The sequence below is a fragment of the Netta rufina genome (assembly GCF_964035555.1).
Source record: "Netta rufina genome assembly, chromosome: 3".
In the NCBI taxonomy this organism is placed as follows: domain Eukaryota; kingdom Metazoa; phylum Chordata; class Aves; order Anseriformes; family Anatidae; genus Netta; species Netta rufina.
Genome location: NC_140125.1, coordinates 50,532,956 through 50,553,087, shown reverse-complemented (window position 1 = coordinate 50,553,087; position 20,132 = coordinate 50,532,956). Strand labels below are relative to the sequence as shown.

General features: G+C 42.6%; 1 protein-coding gene across 1 annotated transcript; it reads right to left on the bottom strand.

The window, feature by feature from the left end:
- Nucleotides 1-9,068: 9,068 nt before the first annotated feature.
- SOD2 (superoxide dismutase 2) lies at nt 9,069-16,925 on the bottom strand. The gene is made up of 5 exons (XM_084284331.1): nt 16,845-16,925; nt 16,123-16,325; nt 11,671-11,787; nt 10,582-10,761; nt 9,069-9,584 (listed from the first exon to the last, which is right to left on the bottom strand). Exons 1-5 carry the CDS (start codon nt 16,871-16,873, stop codon nt 9,439-9,441), a joined length of 675 nt encoding a protein of 224 aa, XP_084140457.1. The 5' UTR covers nt 16,874-16,925; the 3' UTR covers nt 9,069-9,438.
- Between the last annotated feature and the right edge of the window lie 3,207 nt (nt 16,926-20,132).

Genomic DNA, 20,132 nt, shown 5'->3' with positions numbered 1-20,132 from the left:
CCAGTGTCACCAAGTGATTGGAGCTAGAAAGGAGATACGGAGTTACAACAGTGAAATGAAACCATGGTGTGTGTGGGCAGGTGGCTCCCCTCAAGCAGTCAGGATACTGCCTGCCATGTTTTTTGGAAATCCAGAGCCTCCTTTTTCGGTTAGTAGCTCAGGCATGGGCTGGAGAGGGTCACATCTGTGTGACTGCCTCTGTTAATGCACATTGCAATAATTTTGTCCATGGAAACTAAGAATTCATCACCTTCAAAATGTTCTTGGAATGGCCAGGCAGGAGTCTCTGGTGCGAGATGGACGTTCAGGCCCACTTCAGCAGAGGAAGAATTCAGTGCTGCTCTCCTGCATTTTTTGAGGACCATCCTAACTGCCTACCCAGAGAGCAGAGACAAAGCTGCAGCACCCACGTCCTCCCTTCTTGCATGAATGGTGCTGTCATCTCACCCTTCTTCATTCATCCCAGAATAACTCATGGGGGAAAGGCACAAAGTCTCATTTCGCTGAGGAAGGAGGAAAACAAAACACTTTTTTTTTTTTTTTTCTGAAATCAGTTTAGTGGCTAACAGAAAATTATTTATAACCAGAGCACCAGCTGAAAATGCCTCAAGTCGAGGGTGGAGATCTTGCTTGTCCTGCCCTGTAATATACCCACTGGCCTTTGTTTTTTGTGACATTGACAGTGCAGGCCCAGCAATACACAACACACATGGGTAATTCTCAGAGCAGTTCCAGCCCAAGCAACAGCTTCCTAACGCCAAGGCTTGAGCAATGAAGCAATACAAGAACTGTACACACACACTGCCATTTGGATTAATCTGGCAGCACTTACATGTAAACAAGGCCCAGTGGTGGACACCTTCTGTCCTTCCAACACATCAGCTCACGCTCTGCCACAAGGGGTGAGATCCACGCCAGCGCTCAGTCACAGCAGGGAACTAAAGCATGGAAAGCACATGAGCAGGGATTACACAGCCTCCTGAGGCTGGCAGCCAGATGTTGGGTTCCCTGACTGAGTGTAATCAGCTGATATTTCTGCCATTTTTCCCCCAAACACCCAGAAGAGGTTAACAGAACGGCACACACAGAGATAAGCTCATGATCACATTTGCATATTTAGGCACAAACACGTCAGCCCCTTCAAATCTGTAATCCCTGAGGATCCATAATTGGATGGGATGGCTGGGATTTTTGGATGTCGGGTCCAGATCAGAGCCTGGAAGAAGTTCCAGGCGAGCAGCAGCCAGACAAGCACTTCTCTGCATCGTTGCCTCCACGCTGGGACCTGCCCTGGGATCCAGCCCACGGCATCTCCCTGCAGCTGGCTCCAAGGACTTGGGGTCAGATTCCTTGCTGGCCAAGGAGAGCTTTGCTCTCAAAACCTACAGTGAGCCCTGCGTGGTTTGGAATAACACATACAGCAGGGAGATCACTGTACTGTTGTGACGCGCCAGCTGCTGATGCAAAGGGCTCAGGCAAAGGAAAGCGGGCTATGATGGGATGCTCCCACATCCCAACACGAGCTAGCTCCTGGTATACCTCACCACAGCCATGGAAGCACACTTCTTTCTAACAAGGCTGACATCAGAGCTCACTGGAGAAAAACCCAGCCCCAAGACGAGTAGATGCAGATGTTACTTTCGTGGACCAGATTTGGGACTGAAGCCTCATCACCAGCCCACGCCTCTATCTGTCCCACAGAGCCTATGCCAGACAACCACATTCGGAACAAATATATTAAATTCCAATTAATAATCTGTACTTTGCCCCATGAAAAGCATGGCTTTGCCAGCCACATACTCTGTACATCCACAGTCTCATAACAGCTGGAGAGAACGCAGTTGGACCAGCAGTGAGTACCAGCAGATGGACAACAACAATCGCTTAACTGCTGCAACTTACACTGAAGATAAAATCCAGGAAGAACTCCAATTCCCAGCTAGCTAATACAGAAAAGCAGCAGTTCTGGCTTTGAACTGCTTTTAACTGACCTGGATCCCATGAAGACAAGGGAAAAATTCCTGCTGGAGCTTTTTACACTCAGACAGGCTAATTCCAGTTTACGGTTCCTATCTCATTTAGTTATGCAAACAGACACCAAGCCCACACTTAGCTCTCCAGAATAATACTCCTCCATCCCCCCAAACAATCCAGGTGAGAGTTTCAGTTTTGTGATCCTTATTCTTTTGTCAAAACAGTAAATAGGCATGAACTCACAAGCATTTCTTCCTTGAAAACACCGATATGGCTTACTGCAGTCAAACCCAAGGTCTTTTGGAATAGTCTGAAATCCTGAAGTAGAGGCAGGGGAACCCAGATGGAAGAAGAGTATGCTGTTTCTGATGTACCTCAAGTTCCTCTCAGCAGTTTGGGAAATGAACTAAAACACTCACAGGACCCAAGTAGCACGCATTGATTAACCAGAGGGGCAGGCTAGCTATCTGTGTGCATCTCCTATGGGAGGATGAAGCCCAGTGATGCACCCTTTGAAAGGCTGCATTTCCCCTCCTCCCTACAGCTCTTACTCGACAGAATTCTGCATGAGGGCTGAGCGTGGCTGGAAATACCCCAGTGAAGCATTTAGTCAAACACAGATGCACATAGATACGGTGGGAGATGGAGAGCTTTCCTAGTCGCTGCCTTGGTGAGCCCCAGACACTTTGTTCTGCTTGGATGACCCTTGGAGAAGGCTGAGGCTTGAAGCCCACCCCAGCTGCTGTGGCAGGCAGGAACGGCAGCCTTCCTCTGCAGCTGCGGGGCCTGGGGAGCTCCTGCGTTCCTGGAAATACTGACAACTTTCTGGTTCTGGCCAGTACTGACCACAGCCAAAACTCAAAATTCCTGCAGACTGGAAGCCCTTACTTTTCCCTGCCTCAGGTCAGAATTTCTAGAGGCGTAGCAGAGGTTGCAGTGTTACCCGTTCCCACCAAGGCCAAGTGCTGGGATGGGACAAATTAACCTTTCTCAGAACTGCGGGATTACCTTCAGAACCACGACACTGAAATTAACAGCTGGTTCTTCTCCGTACCTTCTGGTTTCCAGACCTCCAAGACATGTCTGCGTTCCACAGTCCCAATGACAAGCTCTGTGGTAATAATGTGAAAACTTTTAACTTTCTCTAAAAACAAACAAACCAATCAAACATACAAACAGAAAACTGGAATTCCTGTGCAATACTGTCTTCCACGACTGCCAGTGTTGCAAACTTACTGATAATAGTAACTGGCCAGGCTGGATGGGGCTTTGAGCAACCTGGTCTAGCGGGAGATGTCCCTGCCCATGGCAGTGAGGTTGAAATTAGATGGTCTTTAAGGTCCCTTCCAACCCAAACCATTCTGTGCTTCTAGGATCCTATGAATCTTATGATTTCTGTTAAATCCTGTGAATTCTGTGTACTCAGTTACCATGCTACTTGCTTCTAGCTCAGACTCTTTATAGCTACATCCTGTTTCCAGTAGCCTTAAGGGACAAGCCTTTAACACACATGTGCTATGGAGCAGCAGGTGGGAATGAGCACAGCTACGAGGCACAGAAGCACCACAGAGCTCACCCTAAAGGAGGCAGTGCTCAACAAGGGCTCAGCTGAGGTCAGGAGAAGCCAGGAAGGTAGAGACTTGGCTCCTCCCCACAAATTAATTAATTAATTAACATTAAAAAAAAAAAAAAAGAACTGTAGTTCAACTGAAACAGACCTGGGCTTTTCAAAATGTCCGCTTTTCCTAATCCACGCAGAGGAAGTCAGTTCCTGGAAGCCTCCAACCTGTCTGCAATTGCCAAGTGCAATAACCAGTAATTTTTGCTGGTTTCCCTGGAGTTTTAGAGAAATTAAAGCCTTCAGATCCAACTTGAGGAAGCTGTCATTTCTTCTGGAAGTTTATGTGCAAGAGGAGTCCACCACTAAGGGTCTGCCAGTCATTTCACATGGCCCCTGTGACAAGGCTTCCCAAGTGCTGTGCTGCAGGGAGCTCTGCCTGGCAGGGACTTGCTACCAATCCAGAGGGATGCTTGAAAATGCTGCAGCAGGACAGGTCTGTCCGAGCCCTGCTCCAATGCTACTGCAAGGCTACGTGGGGACACCAGCAGCTCTGGCGGGTCCCAAGACACCTAGGCAGCAGGTGTGCTCACTTGCCCCTGTGCTAATTTGTTCATCCATCTCTTCAGGTAAGTTGATCCAGTGAAAATCTGGAGTTTCTTCAGGCCAGCAATTGCCCTACAAGGCAGCACAACTCTAACCTCAGTGCCTCAGGTAGTCTGTGGGGTACTCTTTGCAGCCTTGTCTTAATTACAGCAACGTAAAAGACTTTGTCACCTGCTGCTAAATGTCTGGGTTTCAGACTACTCAGGGTGCCGTGGACAATGCATGTCCCTACACAGACATAGCTAGAGACTGATGAGGCTGCCAGAACATCTTTATTTTAACTAGGAGTACCTTCCTCTAGCCTCTGGATGCCTTACTTACAGCAAGACACATATCTGCCTATATTTATCAAAACAAGTTGTCTTCTCTACAGCATTGTCTCCTCCCACATACTGCTGACAGGTAGCTTCAGTGACAGAGGTTACCCCAATTATTTAGAAAGTGGAAGCAGCAGCCCAAATAGTTACCTTCCTGCGCAGCCTGAGCACACGAACTGCTTCTTCACCTGCCTCTTGGAAATTCAGCTCCGAAATCCTACTGACAATAAAGCAGATACATACCCCCCTCTAGTGGGAAAAGTACAGCTCTGGTTCTCCGGGACAGGAGTGGCTCCAGCCCTGCAAACACACACACCTACCATGGATGCCCAAAGCAGCTTGTTTTTTCAAATCAAAGGGGCAATAGAAGCTATGATGAAATCTAAAGGCATTACTTTTCAACATTAAGCAGAAAGCATTTCAAGGAAAAGGCAGCCTAAGCCTATAAACTTACCAGTTTTTTGTCTGCTGAGCATTAGGCATGAATAGAACCAGAAGTCTTCTGCTTTGTGCTAGCGTAATGATTAACTTCTGAGAGGTCACGGCAGTAGGAATGTAAAATGTTAGCAGGAAGGCATGGCCGCGTTTTAAACCTGTTTTGCTATAGTAGAGAAAAAAATCTTGAATGCAAAACAAAAAGACAACTGAGTCTTCTGTACGTAGTTTTTACTATGTCTATTGCAGGAGCCTACCAGCTCGCAGGCTGAGTCACAGGTGGCATTTTCTGAAGTGGATTGGCATTTACCTTTCTTTTTTTTGAAAAAATACTTGCTCTAGATGAAGGTGAAATAAACGTGAGGTGGAAAGTAGAAGCTGGGGGAGAAAAAAATAAAACACCTTTTATCTATTTTCATGCTGTACTGCTCAGCAAAGGCATGTGCAGATCCCTCCTGTCCCAAGGGCAGGATGAAGGCGCCACCCGCCGGGATCTCCAGGACTGCCAACAGCATCAGCGCGCACTGCCCGCCTCGGGGAGAGGCAGCAAAGGGACTGCAAGAGCCTGGTTCGGCTGGCCTTAACCTGCCCCAGCCTTTTCTAGTTCAGGGATAAGCATGTGCTTTGCAACCAGCATTAGGTGCCTTCTTACAAGAAAAAAAATATAAAAGAAAAAATATATATATTAATTTTTTATATATTTTTTCTTCTAAAAAAATATAAAGTGTTCACTTGCATGTCCCAGCAGTGTACTGCCCTTTGAGATCCCATTGCACCCATTGCTGAAAAGTTCAGTCACTGAAATCCATTCCTAGTCTGCAAACCAAGCTTCCAGCGCAGCAGCTTTGCCACCTATAAGCACTTTCTATCACATCACCCTGACGCACTTTGTCCTTCTACTCATAGTACGTGAGCATTTCCAAGAGGGTTTGGGCTAGGTGCTGCAATATTTTTCCTGCTTTACGTTTCCAAGTTCTTCTTTTAACATACTGTGACCTAAACACAATTTCACTGTGTATACACACACAGCACCTTCATAAGGAGCACAGTTAAACAAGGACCAACAACAGCGAGGCTCAGAGGGACTGTGGGCATAGTTTTGCAATTCCTCTGTCTGGCCCAGGTAAAGACTCCTAATTTCAGTGCTAATTGAACTATAGATAAAGTCTGTAAATAATGTATGTCATGCTCACTGGTGAGAGATCCTGCACAGTTCGTGCTAGAGCCAACTTTACACACAGACACTATTTTCATGGTTAGGGCCAGAAAGCTCCAGGTAGAACAAACTGCAGGTAGGTTACATTTTGGGTAACGTGTCTTGGACTTGTCCGCTCAGACATGGCATTTGAGGTCAGCTGTAATCGTTTACCTGCTTCTTAGCCCACGTGGGGAGAGACAGACCTGCCCACCTCCGAAGCAATTTCTGCAATGCAAACTGCTGGGTCTGAACACCGACAGATCAGTACGAGGTTTATGCACTTCTACTGCCCTGACGGTCCCCAGCCTTGCCAGCAGACTCAGAAATTACAAGCATGCACTTCAGGTCTAGTGGCATAAACACCAAGACTTCTTCCAGATTTCACAGAAGCTTGGAGTTAAGATAGCTTAACCAAGCCCTTTCTTCTTTCAAAAGACACACACACCCCAAATGAACAAAAAAAAGTACTTTGTAACTGTCTAGTGAAATATGCATTGAATCATTTTCATTGCTTCAGTGTTTTTAACGTTTGCCTTAACATTTTGTAAACTTTCATCTTCCATTTGGACTTTCTACTTTCAGACTTGAAGGCATCAGGACAAGCTCACCAGCTGACTGAAAGCTAGCAAAGCTTCTTAACTTGTTGCACAGCAGAAACCGAGCCTTGCGCTGGGCTTCAAAGCTTGAGCAAGAGCTGGGCCTGCTTGAGATCTCCATGGTTTGCCTCCTCATGGTCTGAAGTTAATGTAGACTTCCTCCTCGGCTTAAGCATTCCCTCCCAGACCGCATCCATCTCTGTTTTTAAGAGCAAGCAGTACTGAGATGATGCCCAAGACAGGCGCTACAGCACTCAACAAAGCCTTGCCTCAGCATTCACTTGTCTTTAGAGAGTATCTCTTTGCTATATGGTGTTTCAGCACATCGTGTAGTCTCATATAAGGAAAGAAGAAAATAATCCGCTGTTTCTTCCATCTTCAGGCAGACTCCATGGCAAACACAATATGCCTCCTATATACTTTGAAGATACTTCTGGGAAGTGAGAAAGAAAGGATTCTCTTCTTATCTAAGTCCCTGTTCCTCCTCTAGAAATCTAAATGCCCCTGCTTCTCTCTCTACCCCACTCAATCCACCTTATCAATAAGCTTGACCCGACAAATTCTGTGAAGTTGGGCCTCAATAAACTGAACCCAACAACTGAAATCAAAGTATTAGCCTTTACTAATCCAGATGCCAACCCAACAGCAGAATAAAAAAAAATACAACCACAAATAGAACAGCATGAGCATAAATTTTAGGTACCAATGCATTCAGCAATGAACTTGCCTAATTAAGCCTCATATCTGTAGCTAGCTACTGATTTACACCTACACAGGACTTACAAGGTACTGTAAATACCATTCCTTTCTCCCCCTAATAATTGTCAGCAATATCAGTCAATTCCATAACTAATTAAGTCCTTAAAAAGGATTTGCTTCAGTGGTCTGGCATCAGGAATATTATGGGCTACATGATGCATTTTATCAAGATTTTAAGCATTCTGAAATGCTTAGAAGGAAACAAAGAAGCTGCACCATTAAGGTAGCAAGATGGATCTCAAAATGAACTTCTCAGCCCAGTAAATAATTACAGCAAAGATTTTGCTTTGCTTAATTAGAAGTGTCCCCTGGGAAGTACAATTCCTTCTGCCAGAAAGTCCTACTGGAGGAAAAATGCATTTGATGCTAGTCTTTACTCCTGAAGACCAAGGTTTCATAGGAAAAGCTGAGCGTACCTCATGATAGACTTCCACACCGGCTATCCAGACTTTCGGATTTGGGAGAGCAAGAGCATGAACCCTTTGGTAGTCTTTTTTTTTTTTTCCTTTTAACTGAAGTCAAAGCTGCCAGACTGATTATCAGTAGAGGTATGTTTCTTCATCACTCCTCACACATTATCAGAAGTAAACCATGATAGCAAGATATCAAGAGCTATGTCAGTGTATGTTTTAAACAAGATATAAGGCAATCCAGAGTTAAGCAGCAGCAGCTCAAGCTGCATATCTGAGATGAGAATTAGGTCTACAGAAGATCCCCAAGTATGAAAATTAAAAAAATATATTTTAAATGTAAAAATAAGCCATCCTGTGCAACACACAGTATCTGACTAGTCACAGTTTTGGTTAAAGACTGTTCCTATGGTAGTGGCAATTTATCTCCCTCCATCACCTAATAAAAAGCATTTCTTTTTTAAAAACACTTCTCCCCTTAATCCCACTTGATACTTCAAAATAGCAGCCTAGCAGCATGGCAATGCAAGCCTCTTCCTTGTTTCTCTGAGAATCCATCCTGAACTTAAAGGAGCTCTCTGGGAACCCTCAAAGAAAACTTAGGCACAAGGTACTTCATACATCCAGCAGCATCCTGTCTGAAGGATGTGCAACAGAACTAGCAGAGCAGCCAAAACCCACTAACCCTTCCTCGTGCCTCTCAGGACCTCTCGGGCATGCTCCCATATACCAGGCAGCACTTCATTCCTGTCTCAAGCCTGAAGTTCAACCTGTTACTACTGCTTCAGGAACACAGCTGTGGGCAGTTTAGACTTGACAGAGGCACATAATCAGGCCCTAAAGCTAAAGGATGAATATATAGAATATACTTAACCAGTATGAAATGAGTACCACATACCGTCATTCCTGTAAGAACTGCAATTGAGTCTGTCCCTGTACTGCCATCTTCTGCCCAAGGTAACACTTCAAAAGCTAATACATTGCTACAACACATGAAGATCTCAGACAAGAAATCCAGGAAAGGCAGGGATAACTGAAGACCATCAAGTCAGGCAGGCACAGCGATGCCTGTTTTGTTTCACCTGTCTTCCTGATCTCTCAGAAAGTTGCAGAGCCTTTAATACAATAAATTACAGAAGGTGCTTCTCTTCCCCAGCCCTTTTCAAAGCAAGTAACTGGACCAGCTGCTACCAAAAATGAGTCTGTTACACACAATTACAGAAGATTCTTTTATTTGTTCATAGTAACATAAAGTGTGTGCTTCCACTTAGGTATTTAAGTGCAACAAAGAAATCCATTACTTCATTAAGCTTCAGCAAGGCGAGCTATGTTTTTATATGCAATGGAAAAGATTATTTCAAGTGTCTCCCTTTGTTGCACAACAATTTAAAGCTTCAAAAATCTAAGGAATACCTTCCACAGGATTAGACAAGCAGACACTTTGCTTGATTATGAAATGTTTTTGTCGGATGAGCTAAGTGTTTTCTGCAGTAGAGCTATTCATTTGTAAGCCACAGATACTACTACCAGAGTGATACCGAAGTAGAAGTGGTGCCATTTCAGTAGTCTGTGCAAGAATTCCACTCTACTTTTTGCATGATGCATATCTTGAAGATACATTCTCCCAGTTGATCACATTCCAGATGGCTTTCAAATAATCAGGTCGAACATTTTTATACTGAAGGTAATAGGCATGTTCCCATACGTCGATTCCTAGCAAAGGAATAAGACCTGTAGAAAAGAAGGATAAAAACTTTAAGTCTATGAAAAAATGCTTCACATGTAAAGTTTTATTTTGCTATTACCCAAGTTCTTCAACTGTAGAAAGACAGAATTGAAACCAGCTGAGGTCTTTTTTTTTTTTTTTAATAAGTTTACAGGTTTTTTTTACATGTATAAGAACACAAGTATCTTCCTGAAATACACCACCACAAAAGAATCTCTTGCCATACCAATATTTGTTTCCACTGTTTTAATCACAAGTTACTGTTTCATTACTTTCCTTGCTTTTGTACTAAAACATTTTTCTAGTTGAGGTTTTTAGTGGGGAGTTTTCACTGAGGGAAGGGGCAATATTTACCCACTTTACCACTGTTTGTTTCAATACTTTTTTTTTTTTTTTTTTACCACTGATAAGCAGTGCACAGACCATTTTAAGTGTTATTTTATTATAATAATTATTATTACTATAATAATAACTTATTTAATTGACATTCATCACTATCTACCAATAGTAAGGAAGCACACTATAAGCCTTCCATCTTAAACCTAGTAGCCTGTTTCAAGACAAGAGGTGTTACATGCATCTTTCCCTCTCCTGTTGCTTGGCCTATACCTAGGGTTCTGTAAATAGTTCCTGTCAGAGAAAACAATCTAAACGTTACAGAATTATTTTTCCCAATACTCTTACAGGCAAGCGACTCCAGTTACTCAGAAACAGTCCAAAGGAGCCTGAACTGAAATTACTGTGTGAGACAGCACTTCCACAGTATGTGCCATCTATTTCCCTTTTTTTGATTAGACAGACTGTAAGCCCTATTGCTCTCCACAGAATTTCTAAGTCCTGGTTTACAAATGCTGTTTTATAAACTGCAACTGTTTTTCACTTCTGCTAGAAGTGAACTGATTTATCCAGCTATTTTTCTTCATGTCTAAGAAGTCCCTCTCCCATCTCACACACATGCCTCTGAAATCTACAAAAAGTGGAGGGGAAGGAAAAAAACCTGACCTGTTGTTCCTTGCAAAGGGTCTTGATTCGCACAAGCTGCTATCTGTAGGCGTCCTTGCTCTTTGTTATAGCCAAGCCACCCCCAGCCTGATCCTTGAACACCAACTGATACAGCTGTTAGCTTCTCCTTGAAGTTTGCGAAGGAACCAAAGTCACGTTTGATGGCTTCCATCAGTTCTCCTTTAAAAAAAAAAAAAAAAAAAAAAAAAACAGAAATGTCACAGTATGTCAGGTACTTCTTAACTTCCATGTATTGCCTGAAAACAGAAGGAAAGAGGCAGAAGCAGTTCGGCTCTGAGAAAAGGAACTGTCTAGACAAAATAGATGCATTGTTAGTTAACAATTCTGTCCCAACCTGCTTAAGAGAGCAAGCAGACAGAAATAGACAAAGGCAAAGCTTTAAAGCATTCTTCCTGAGAATGCCACCCGAAAAAAAGCTCCATCAGAAACGGATAGAACTGCTGAGCTACTAGCAGAAATTTCAGCTTCAAAATCTTATGCACCTGAATCCCACCAGTCTACAGACGGGCATAAACACTTCATTCAAAAACTTTCAAGTCTACCACAACAGGTTTTGTGAGATCTTTATTATATGGCCGTTACCTTTAATTGCAGGTCACTTGGAGATTATCATTCCTCTATCCTCCCAAAGGGATTTCTTCCTTGAGGTTTTAACTGTTAAACTATCCCTACTTGAAAATGGAGCATAAATCCAGTCACTAGGCTGGGTGGTCTGTAGCACATTTCTTCTCTTTCTGTGAAAGCTGAGTACATGTACATGAACTTAATTACCACAGCTCTGGATAGCTATTTTCTCTTATGAAGATAGAAAGGACATATACAGCAATAGCCAAGTATTTTGCAATGTACACGTAATCAGTTTTAGAAATTAAATACACTGAGCACAGAACTAGCTTTTTGAATTTTTACCTTGCTTTGAAAAGGCCCTGACTTCCTCAGAACTGTGGTAGTTGTCGCATAGAAAGGCAAATTCAGAAAAAAATAAAGATATAGACTATTCCAAAGAGACAAAAGATCATCAGTTCTGCTGGTCATTTAAAACTGACTCAATAAATCATCACAACAAACCTTTAGGCTCTCCTCCTCCATTAGGCGAAAGATTTGTCCAGAAGATGGTGTGATTGATATGACCCCCACCATTGAACTTCAGTGCAGGCTGAAGCGACACCTGAGCTGTAACATCACCTAAGGATGCAGAAGATAAAAATAAGTAAGTAGACAAATAAAAACATCACCACCACAGTAAACACTAAATTGCCACTAGGCCTCCACTGATACCCAACATCTTTCAACTCTTATTAGCCTGTAGCGTATCGACAAAAAAGGTAAGGGGGGTTGTGACTGCTACTCAGATTTTAGATAGCCACTGGCAAACTGCATTAAGTATTTCTCATCTTTTACTTGTCCTATAACTACGTGTGACCTGCCAATATTGCACCTCTCAGGCAGCTCATGTTACACGTACAGTACTGAAGTATCTACTGCCATTCTACAGCTAAATAAAGCAACCAGTAGAGCCAGAATGTGTTAAGGACTTCACACTTGTAAATTGCTCAGTACCACCAGTTCTAGAAAAGAACACTATTCACCCTTTAAGTCATTGATTTGCCCACTGTGAATTTTTAAACTTCTTAAACACCTTGAACAGGGTGAACAGTTTGTGCTCCAGAAAAAGCTGCTGATTACAGTCAGCACATAAACCACAATGTTCCTCTCCCTCCAATTTTTCATTTCTTTTTTTTGGGGGGTGGAGGCTGTTTTGATTGATTGTTTTTGGAAGAGATGTGATGACCCAGGACATTTTATTCAACATGAAGAATTGTTTATCTGAAACCTGTCCTCCAAATACCGCTGTCTAATATAGGTGAACTCCCCAGTCCAGGCAGGCTTTAATTTCAAGAGAAAAACAAAGACCAGAAGTCCATCTAGAAGCATCCACAGCACATCTAAGCAGTGCACATGTAATGCTAACCCTCGTTTCCAGGCCTGCACATAACGCTCATACCACCCAAGGTCAGACAACCTTGTCCATCCCTCCTCCCCCTCCAAAACATGTCATATTCCTTAAAGCATTCACTAGTGCCTTACGTTTTAGAATCGTGTTGCACCACTTTAACATGAGTGTTTTGACTGTTATTTTGCCTTTTAAAATAACTGAAACATTGCAAAAGTTTTTGAAGCTTTTTCCACCATTCCAGTACATTCTCAAATCAGGCACCAGCGCAGGCAGCTGTTTCCCCCCCTCACTTTCAGGAACAAGTGGTATAAGTCCTCCTATAGGAATAAATGAGTCATCCTAGGACAGACATGAAGACAAGTCACAAAGCAGCAGCACACCTGTCACTAAGGTTTGAATTTAGGATTCCAAGTTCCATACCCTTAAGAAACCACAATGACCTTGGTAAGTCTCATACAAATAAAGTATCTGGATGAAGCTGCTCAGTTCCACGATGTCTCACAAATGTCCCCAAGATACAGAATTCAATCCTTTGTTACAATGGATTACAGTAATGCTCAACCACACACCTTCGGCTTAATTTTTGCTGGAAATGATCATTGTTATTGTAAAGACTTTCCTTAAGATGCAAAAACTAAACATTTTCCTACAAACTTTTCTTAAGAATGATTTGTTCCTGCAGGAATTCACTTTCAAGTGCAATATAGATTTTTTTTCTTATTCAGAAAAATATCTGCAAGTTAAAAAAAAAAAAAAAAAAAAGTGTAACTAACACGTGGCATCTGCATCTCCAGTTATAACCATACCCAGAGCAACAAAACCAGACAGGGGCAGGAATGGAATAAAGCATCCAACGCAGCCAGTGCAAACACTATTTCTGCATTCAGGTATCAAATGAAGGATGCGACATCTCTCATATCCCGTCAAACAGCATCTTCAAGCATTTTCCTTGAATTCTGCATGCCTTTAAGTTAATCCAGAAACATATCCACAATATCACAAGCCAGGAATCCAAAAATAACCCAGGACATTTTAAACACCGTTATTGTTTATGATACCATGCCTTAGCAGAAGCATGACCACTGTGAAGCTGAGACAGCATTTGATTGCTGCCCCTAAAACAGAGTGTTTGGTTGCTGTCAAAACCGTCCTGCTGAACTTGGCACTGGAAAAGATGATGGACAAAAGTAACTTGCCTGTATGTTACTGCAACTTATCTTGAAACCTACTTGTATACAGTGCCCCCTCCAGCCTATTGCACTCCTCAACCCAGAAGTTGTTGAGGACAACTCAGTAAACCACAGGACAATTCAGTAAACCAAGACAGACAGCTCAGAGGTGGTGCTCAAGAGACTTGTCAGCTCAGTTTCTCAGTCTGCTGCTAAGAGTCACTCCTTTCCTTCATACAGAAGCCAAGTAAAGCACCATAGGTCAACTGTCAGAAAAGAATGGAAAATTCTGGTAGGCATAAGTTTTCAATGAAAATAAGTTTCAAGGTTATATCCTTCAATTGGCAAAATCCTGCATGTTTTGATGGACCAGTAATCAGAACCAGATTATGCTGAAAGCTTTCTGGAATAAAGTTATTACTTCCCGTGCTGGATCCTGTCACAGAGGTACATACTCATTTTCAAAGAACTGACAACACAAGCAAATGGAATCCACTCAAGAAAGCTTTTGAGTTGTCTAAACAGCTACAGATAGGTTAACAACATGTTAAAGATGATCTAAAAAGATTAGTTCATCTCCTGTTGCTGAACAGAAGCCATTGCCAAGGTTCTGTTATCCAGAAGAGATAGCAAATAGATGTGACAGAGATAGATGTGATATAGTGAATAAATTTACGTCTAACCGAACAGTGAAATGCTGTGCAGAAAGTTTTGGCCAGGCTCAATTTTTAAGTATGGGGAAAGAAGGACAGTACTGACAGAATTAGGTGGCAGTTCAGACTCTGCCCTTTCCTAAAGCCTGGTCTTCCCAGTCTTTCTAACGAGGGTCAAAATCCCACACACTGCATACTGTGCTATCACTGAAGTAAAAAAGCCAACCCAAAACACACACACAAAAACAGTGTAAGCAAATATTTGTCTGGCTTTGATGTGCATGACAACCATAATACATTGCAAAATACAGGCAGCAAAATCATTACGGAAAGATTAAATTCTACCTCTAGAAACACTATCACCAAGACCAAGTGATGAAAGCCTATCAACTGATAGTATTTTTTTTTTTTTTTTAAATACCTTAGAGGATCCAGGACACTGCAGATGTTTCTGCCAACCAGAAATTCTGCCTTCACTAGTGGCTGAAGCCTTAGTCATTACACAGCACGAGCAACATCAGCAATAGATATACTGATTTCTTATAGTTTTGTTTCCCTCCTTAGTTGTACTAATTAATCTCTGCTAGACAATCTTCCTGGATCCACCACTGGCAGGACAAAGCAGCAATCTTGATTGCATGATTCTTAATCAAATCTCATTAGAATTTAAGTGGCACAAGTTATTTTTAGTCTTACATAGCCACTTGAAAATCTCTAAACTTTCACAAGTAATTAACATCCTATATTCAAGCACACTGGTACTTCTCAGGGGTACAGGGCTCAAGATTACTCAGACATGGACAATTTTCACAGTTTCATCTAAGCCCAAACAAAATTACACTACAGAGCCACTCAGCAACAAGGCATAAGTGAGTCTATAAATTCATCACCTTTTAGACATAAACTGAAGCTCTTTAGAAAGATCGTTACTACAGAAAAAATATATTCCGCCTCCTTAAAAGGATATATACATCTATTTCACACATTCTCATTAGTCCAACTTAAAGACTGAAATGAGTCTTTTAAAAAGCATTTCATGTGTTTTCACTGTAGTTTGGCTAAAACAACTGTGAAGTTTTCACAAAAGCCAGTATATCTTGAGATTCAATTTGAAATATTAACACAAAAAAAATCCCTTATGTCATGCTACGTATTTCAGTTCCTCACACTGGCACGAGCTACATGACCCCTTAATTTGACCCAGTGGCATACTGACAACAAATTTCAGCTCTCCTCACTGGGTATCACATAGACATTCGCCTTACATCCACTTGTACGGGACTAAGATTACTTCGCAACAATCAGCAAAGCACCTGATGTGTGAACCATCGAAGTGCACACGTTCTATATATTTTACATAATTTTATTGCTAAACTTTCATTACAAAGTATTTATTCAGTAAAATGACTGCAACTTCCTATTGGCGCTTTGGTTCCAGTTACTAGTGTAAACATGGACTAAATCCACCACAGTCAACACAGTTTCCCCATATTTTACAGTACTACAGAGGGCGGAACTTGGGCTTTTCGCTAACCCTAGCAACACTGAAGCCTACCACAAACCTGCTCTTAGTAACATTTTACTTCATTACAAAATAAAAGGAAAAAATGCAAGGTTGAAATACACAATCCAAAAACATTTAAAGAAACTATTTCCTGTAGAAGAAAGTTGTCTTTTTTTTTCTTCGTATCATCTACTTAAGCTAGCTTCCATCTCATCTGCTGGCTGTGGATACACAAACCTTTTGCCAGCGCCTCCTTGTACTTCTCCTCCGCCACATTCAGGTTGTTGACATATGCGGCGTGGTGCTTGCTGTGGTGCAGCTGCATGATCTCGGCGTTGATGTGGGGCTCCAGAGCGCCATAGTCGTAGGGCAGGTCCGGGAGGGTGTGCTTCTGCCTGGACACCAGGCACCCCAGGGGGGCTACCAGCTTGGCCCCGCTTCTGGAAGAGAAAAGGCAGAAGGAAGCAGCGTTACTCGGTGTTTTAACGCTTCAGCAGGCTGAAGTGACCGTTATGATCTGCTGCTGTAACACGCAAGGTGCTGTCTTCGATACAGAAGCTGAGCTCCCGTTCTGCAGATTAAAGCACCCCGCGCTGTAACGAGACACGAGGAAGCGCTGCCCCCGCGGCAGGACCCGCGCAGGGCCGGGAGGAAGGGCGGCCGCGGGGCCCCTCCGCCTTGACCTTGGCGTGCAGAAGGGACAAAACCCCGCGGCCAGGCAGGGGCAGCGCCGTGCCGAGCCGGCAGCCCCGAGCCGGGCGACGCAGCCCCCGGCAGGGCGGGACCACCGCCAGCAGCCCCCCGAAATGGCGGGGGGAGAGCGGAGCGCAGGGGACGAGCCCTCCGCCGCCTCCTCCCCGCCCTCCCGCGGCTCGGCCACGGCAGCCGGGGGCTGCCCGGCCGCCCCCAGCGCCGCAGCCCAGCGGCCGGCACGGCGCTGCCTCCCCCCCGGCTCTCACCGGCCCGGCCAGGCGAGGCGGCACAACATGGCGGCGGGCGGGCAGCAGCGCGACTGGCACCGCCTCACGGCCGGGGGAGGCGCCCGGGGAGGCGGCGGAGGGGCTGGGCCTGAGGGCTCGGCGGCACCTGGTCCTAGGCAAACCCGCCCTGTGGTTTTTGCAGTTAAAAATTGGTAGCCATAACCTTAGGACTTTTATTTGTGAAGTCAGCGGTTAACAAAGACTAACAGGACATTAAAAACAATACTTCTCAATTGCACTGGTGATCAGTTGAAAACCCTTGACTGATCGAGATAAATTGTTCGCATATTACCTTTTATGCACAGCGTGCTTCAAACTGATTCTTGAGGGGGGAAAAACATTTACGTAATATGTCAATGTGAACACAGTAAAATAAGTAGATCAGTCACTAGAAGTTTCAAAGGTTAATTTTAAGCAGGAATAGGAAAGCAAGATCACCTTTCCAAACACTGGTGAGACCACTCGGCGCAGTGCTCCACTAGGAAGCAGAAATTCTAGAAATGGGTGAAAAAAGGTTCCATAAAATAAGTCTGGAGAGCTGACCTCCTCCTCTTTAAAAAAGAGCCTGAACATTGACTGTGTGTAAACCTTACTTGTGGAGAAGAGCTGTGATGCACGCAGTGCTGTCTGGGAGAAACCAACAGGCCTTGAAGAACCATCTGGGATACAGCTCAGCAGCGGAACAGGCCCACTGAATACATGGGACCAGACTACACTGCAGTTCCTTCTGACCTCAGGAGTCTACATGCATTTTCCCCATTTATAATCACATTTTGTCCACCTTGCAAACTGCATAAATCTCTGACAATTTGACACATACAGACTCAGGTATTCTTAGTGCCGCATAATTCAGCAAAGGTGGGCTAAATAAGTACCTGTTAAACAGACGTGCCCTCTGTGCTTTTAAAGGAAACCCATAGAAGTGAGACAAAGGATTTCCTCAAAGTATTTATTTAAAGTATTTTTCTTCATTTGTCACTTGATCCCAGCTATGTCTATGCATACAGTGGAGGACATTACCACCTTAAAATCCCAGGCCTCAGTACTGAAAGCAGAGGCAGAGCAGCAGCCTGTACCAGCTTGTAGCAGCTTGCAAGCAGCCACACACTCCCATGAAATACTAGTTGCCATTAGGATCCTAACCTCTGGGAACAAGGAGGGCACTTAAAAACACCTTTTCAACTATTTCATCTACTTACTTTTTTGATCCATTCCATTTTTTTCTCACTTTTCTGAGTTTCTTGTTTCCCAACACCTGTTTCTCCCAGCGTCAGTTCAGCGGCCCTTAACACACATCAGAGTGCTTCATTTGTGTACCTTAACTCCATCAGATAAAATAATCAGTACTGAATAGTTAGTGAAAAAAAGTTCAAAGAAACATGAAAAATTAGTTCTCCTGTAAGGCCAGTGAGAAAAGCTCTTCATTATGAAGCATTCTACAAGATAAAGACAAATACTAGATTAAATGTAAACTATATGGGAAAATATCTTTGCTACCACAAAGCTCTCAGTCTTTTGAGTTTTGTCTTTTTAAAAAAGCTCATGTATCCAGAGATCTTAAAGAACCCAAATTTACTGGCATAAAAAAAAATCAGTGGGGTTAAGTGTGAACAACCTTGATTAAAGTAACTTACCTCATCTTGGAATTTGCCAGTAAATCCACAGAGATCCATATTGTGAATCCAAATATTGTGACGCAAAGTACAGTAGTTGCCCCTCCACACCCTTTTAAAGGACCTCAGAAAACCATGCAAGTTTCCTCTTTTTAACCTGTCAGCCAGCTGTACTCTGGATATCTGAGCAGAAAAAATAACTACTTTATCAACAGATAAAAGATGAATTGTTTGAAGTCTACAGATTTGTAAACAAAACTTTCCTGAATATTGAAGTAAATCCATGAACTATCATCTCCAGGATGATTAAATGCCTTAATAGAGGCTGTATGAATTTACTGACAGCCGAGAACATGAACATTACTGTGGTTTAGCATTTGTGTGCATTATTATACTGTATTTCACTACTGCTTTGCAGCAAGTACTGCAAGAAAGCAAGCCAATTATAAGATGCATTTTGATATTAACTGAAGTAATTGCTGGGTTGCTTTCATTTAGAAAATAATTCAAACACCCCAGCCTACTTATTTAGCAGATACTCTCTAAGTAGAGAATGACAAAGGAAATAGCTTATCTTACCTTACAATTATTTTCCTAAAAGTTAAGTAAACTTTTAGTCTGTACCCGTTTTGTATTTTTAAGCTATTTAGCTAAACTTCATTTTTAACTATTTAAAAATCACTCACCCTTGAGAAAATTCAAATCATGAGGTTTTAAGACATGCTCTTTAGGCAGCATTAAGTGGCAAGTTGTCTTTGCCTGAAAGACATACTTTTAATAAAGACCTTAACAGCAAAACTAATAGCAGTTAGTGCAACTCCAAACATTTTGCATCTTTCTAATCTGTTACACTTCTTGAGTTGCTTTCACACTTCAGATTTGAACCACCACCACTGATTTCATCATAAGGCTTTTTACCATTCGTATTATCAGATAGTCATTGTTATTGTCCATTACCATCATTTTAAACTTAAAAAAAGTTTTAAAAGAATTATACTCCACCACAAGTAACTGGAATATATACACACGCACTACAGATACTCAAGTGATAAAGCACTAAAACTAAATATGAATCATCAGCAACTAAAAATTTAGGAATTTTTTCTGTAAACCAGAAATTACTTTGGGCACCAGATGTTAGTAGGTTTTTTTTTGGGATAGATGTTGTCACTTCTCTTCTACATGCCCAACTGCCCAATAAGTACTATTTTTCAGGCAATAAGAGCTAACGTAATGTTCCCCAAAACCACCACATATTGCAAATGGACTTTATGCTTCCAGTGAGACTAAGTTATTTCAGCATCTTTAACTGAGCCCTATGAATTTAAAGTAGCAGCAGTACCTAGACTAATTTGTTTCCAACACATGTGACAGCGACTAACAGTATTTTAATTATAACCATTTATCTTGGACCACAGTATTGCTGATGCTAGTTCTCATATAGCATGAGAACCCTTCTACAACCTAGGAATTTATTTAGTTTAAACTACAGCGATAGCATTTCCAAGCATCTCCTATAACTTTGAAGATAAACTATTTTCAGTCAAGTTTTGCTGTTCCACAGTGAATTACAAAGCTATAAGCTATTTACTATTATTCTAGTGATTATATGTGAAAGAATTGCATTAGTTGTTTGGTAATGGCAAGATTCTCA

Bases quoted from the DNA above. Each gene is read 5' to 3' on its own strand.
- SOD2 (XM_084284331.1), bottom strand. From the start codon at position 16,873: ATGTTGTGCCGCCTCGCCTGGCCGGGCCG. The intron at 16,326-16,844 runs GTGAGAGCCGGG...TTTCTCTTCCAG, and splicing joins CGCCTCGCCTGGCCGGGCCG to AAGCGGGGCCAAGCTGGTAG. The intron at 10,762-11,670 runs GTTTGTTGTGAT...TTTTTTTTAAAG, and splicing joins TGGAGGAGGAGAGCCTAAAG to GAGAACTGATGGAAGCCATC.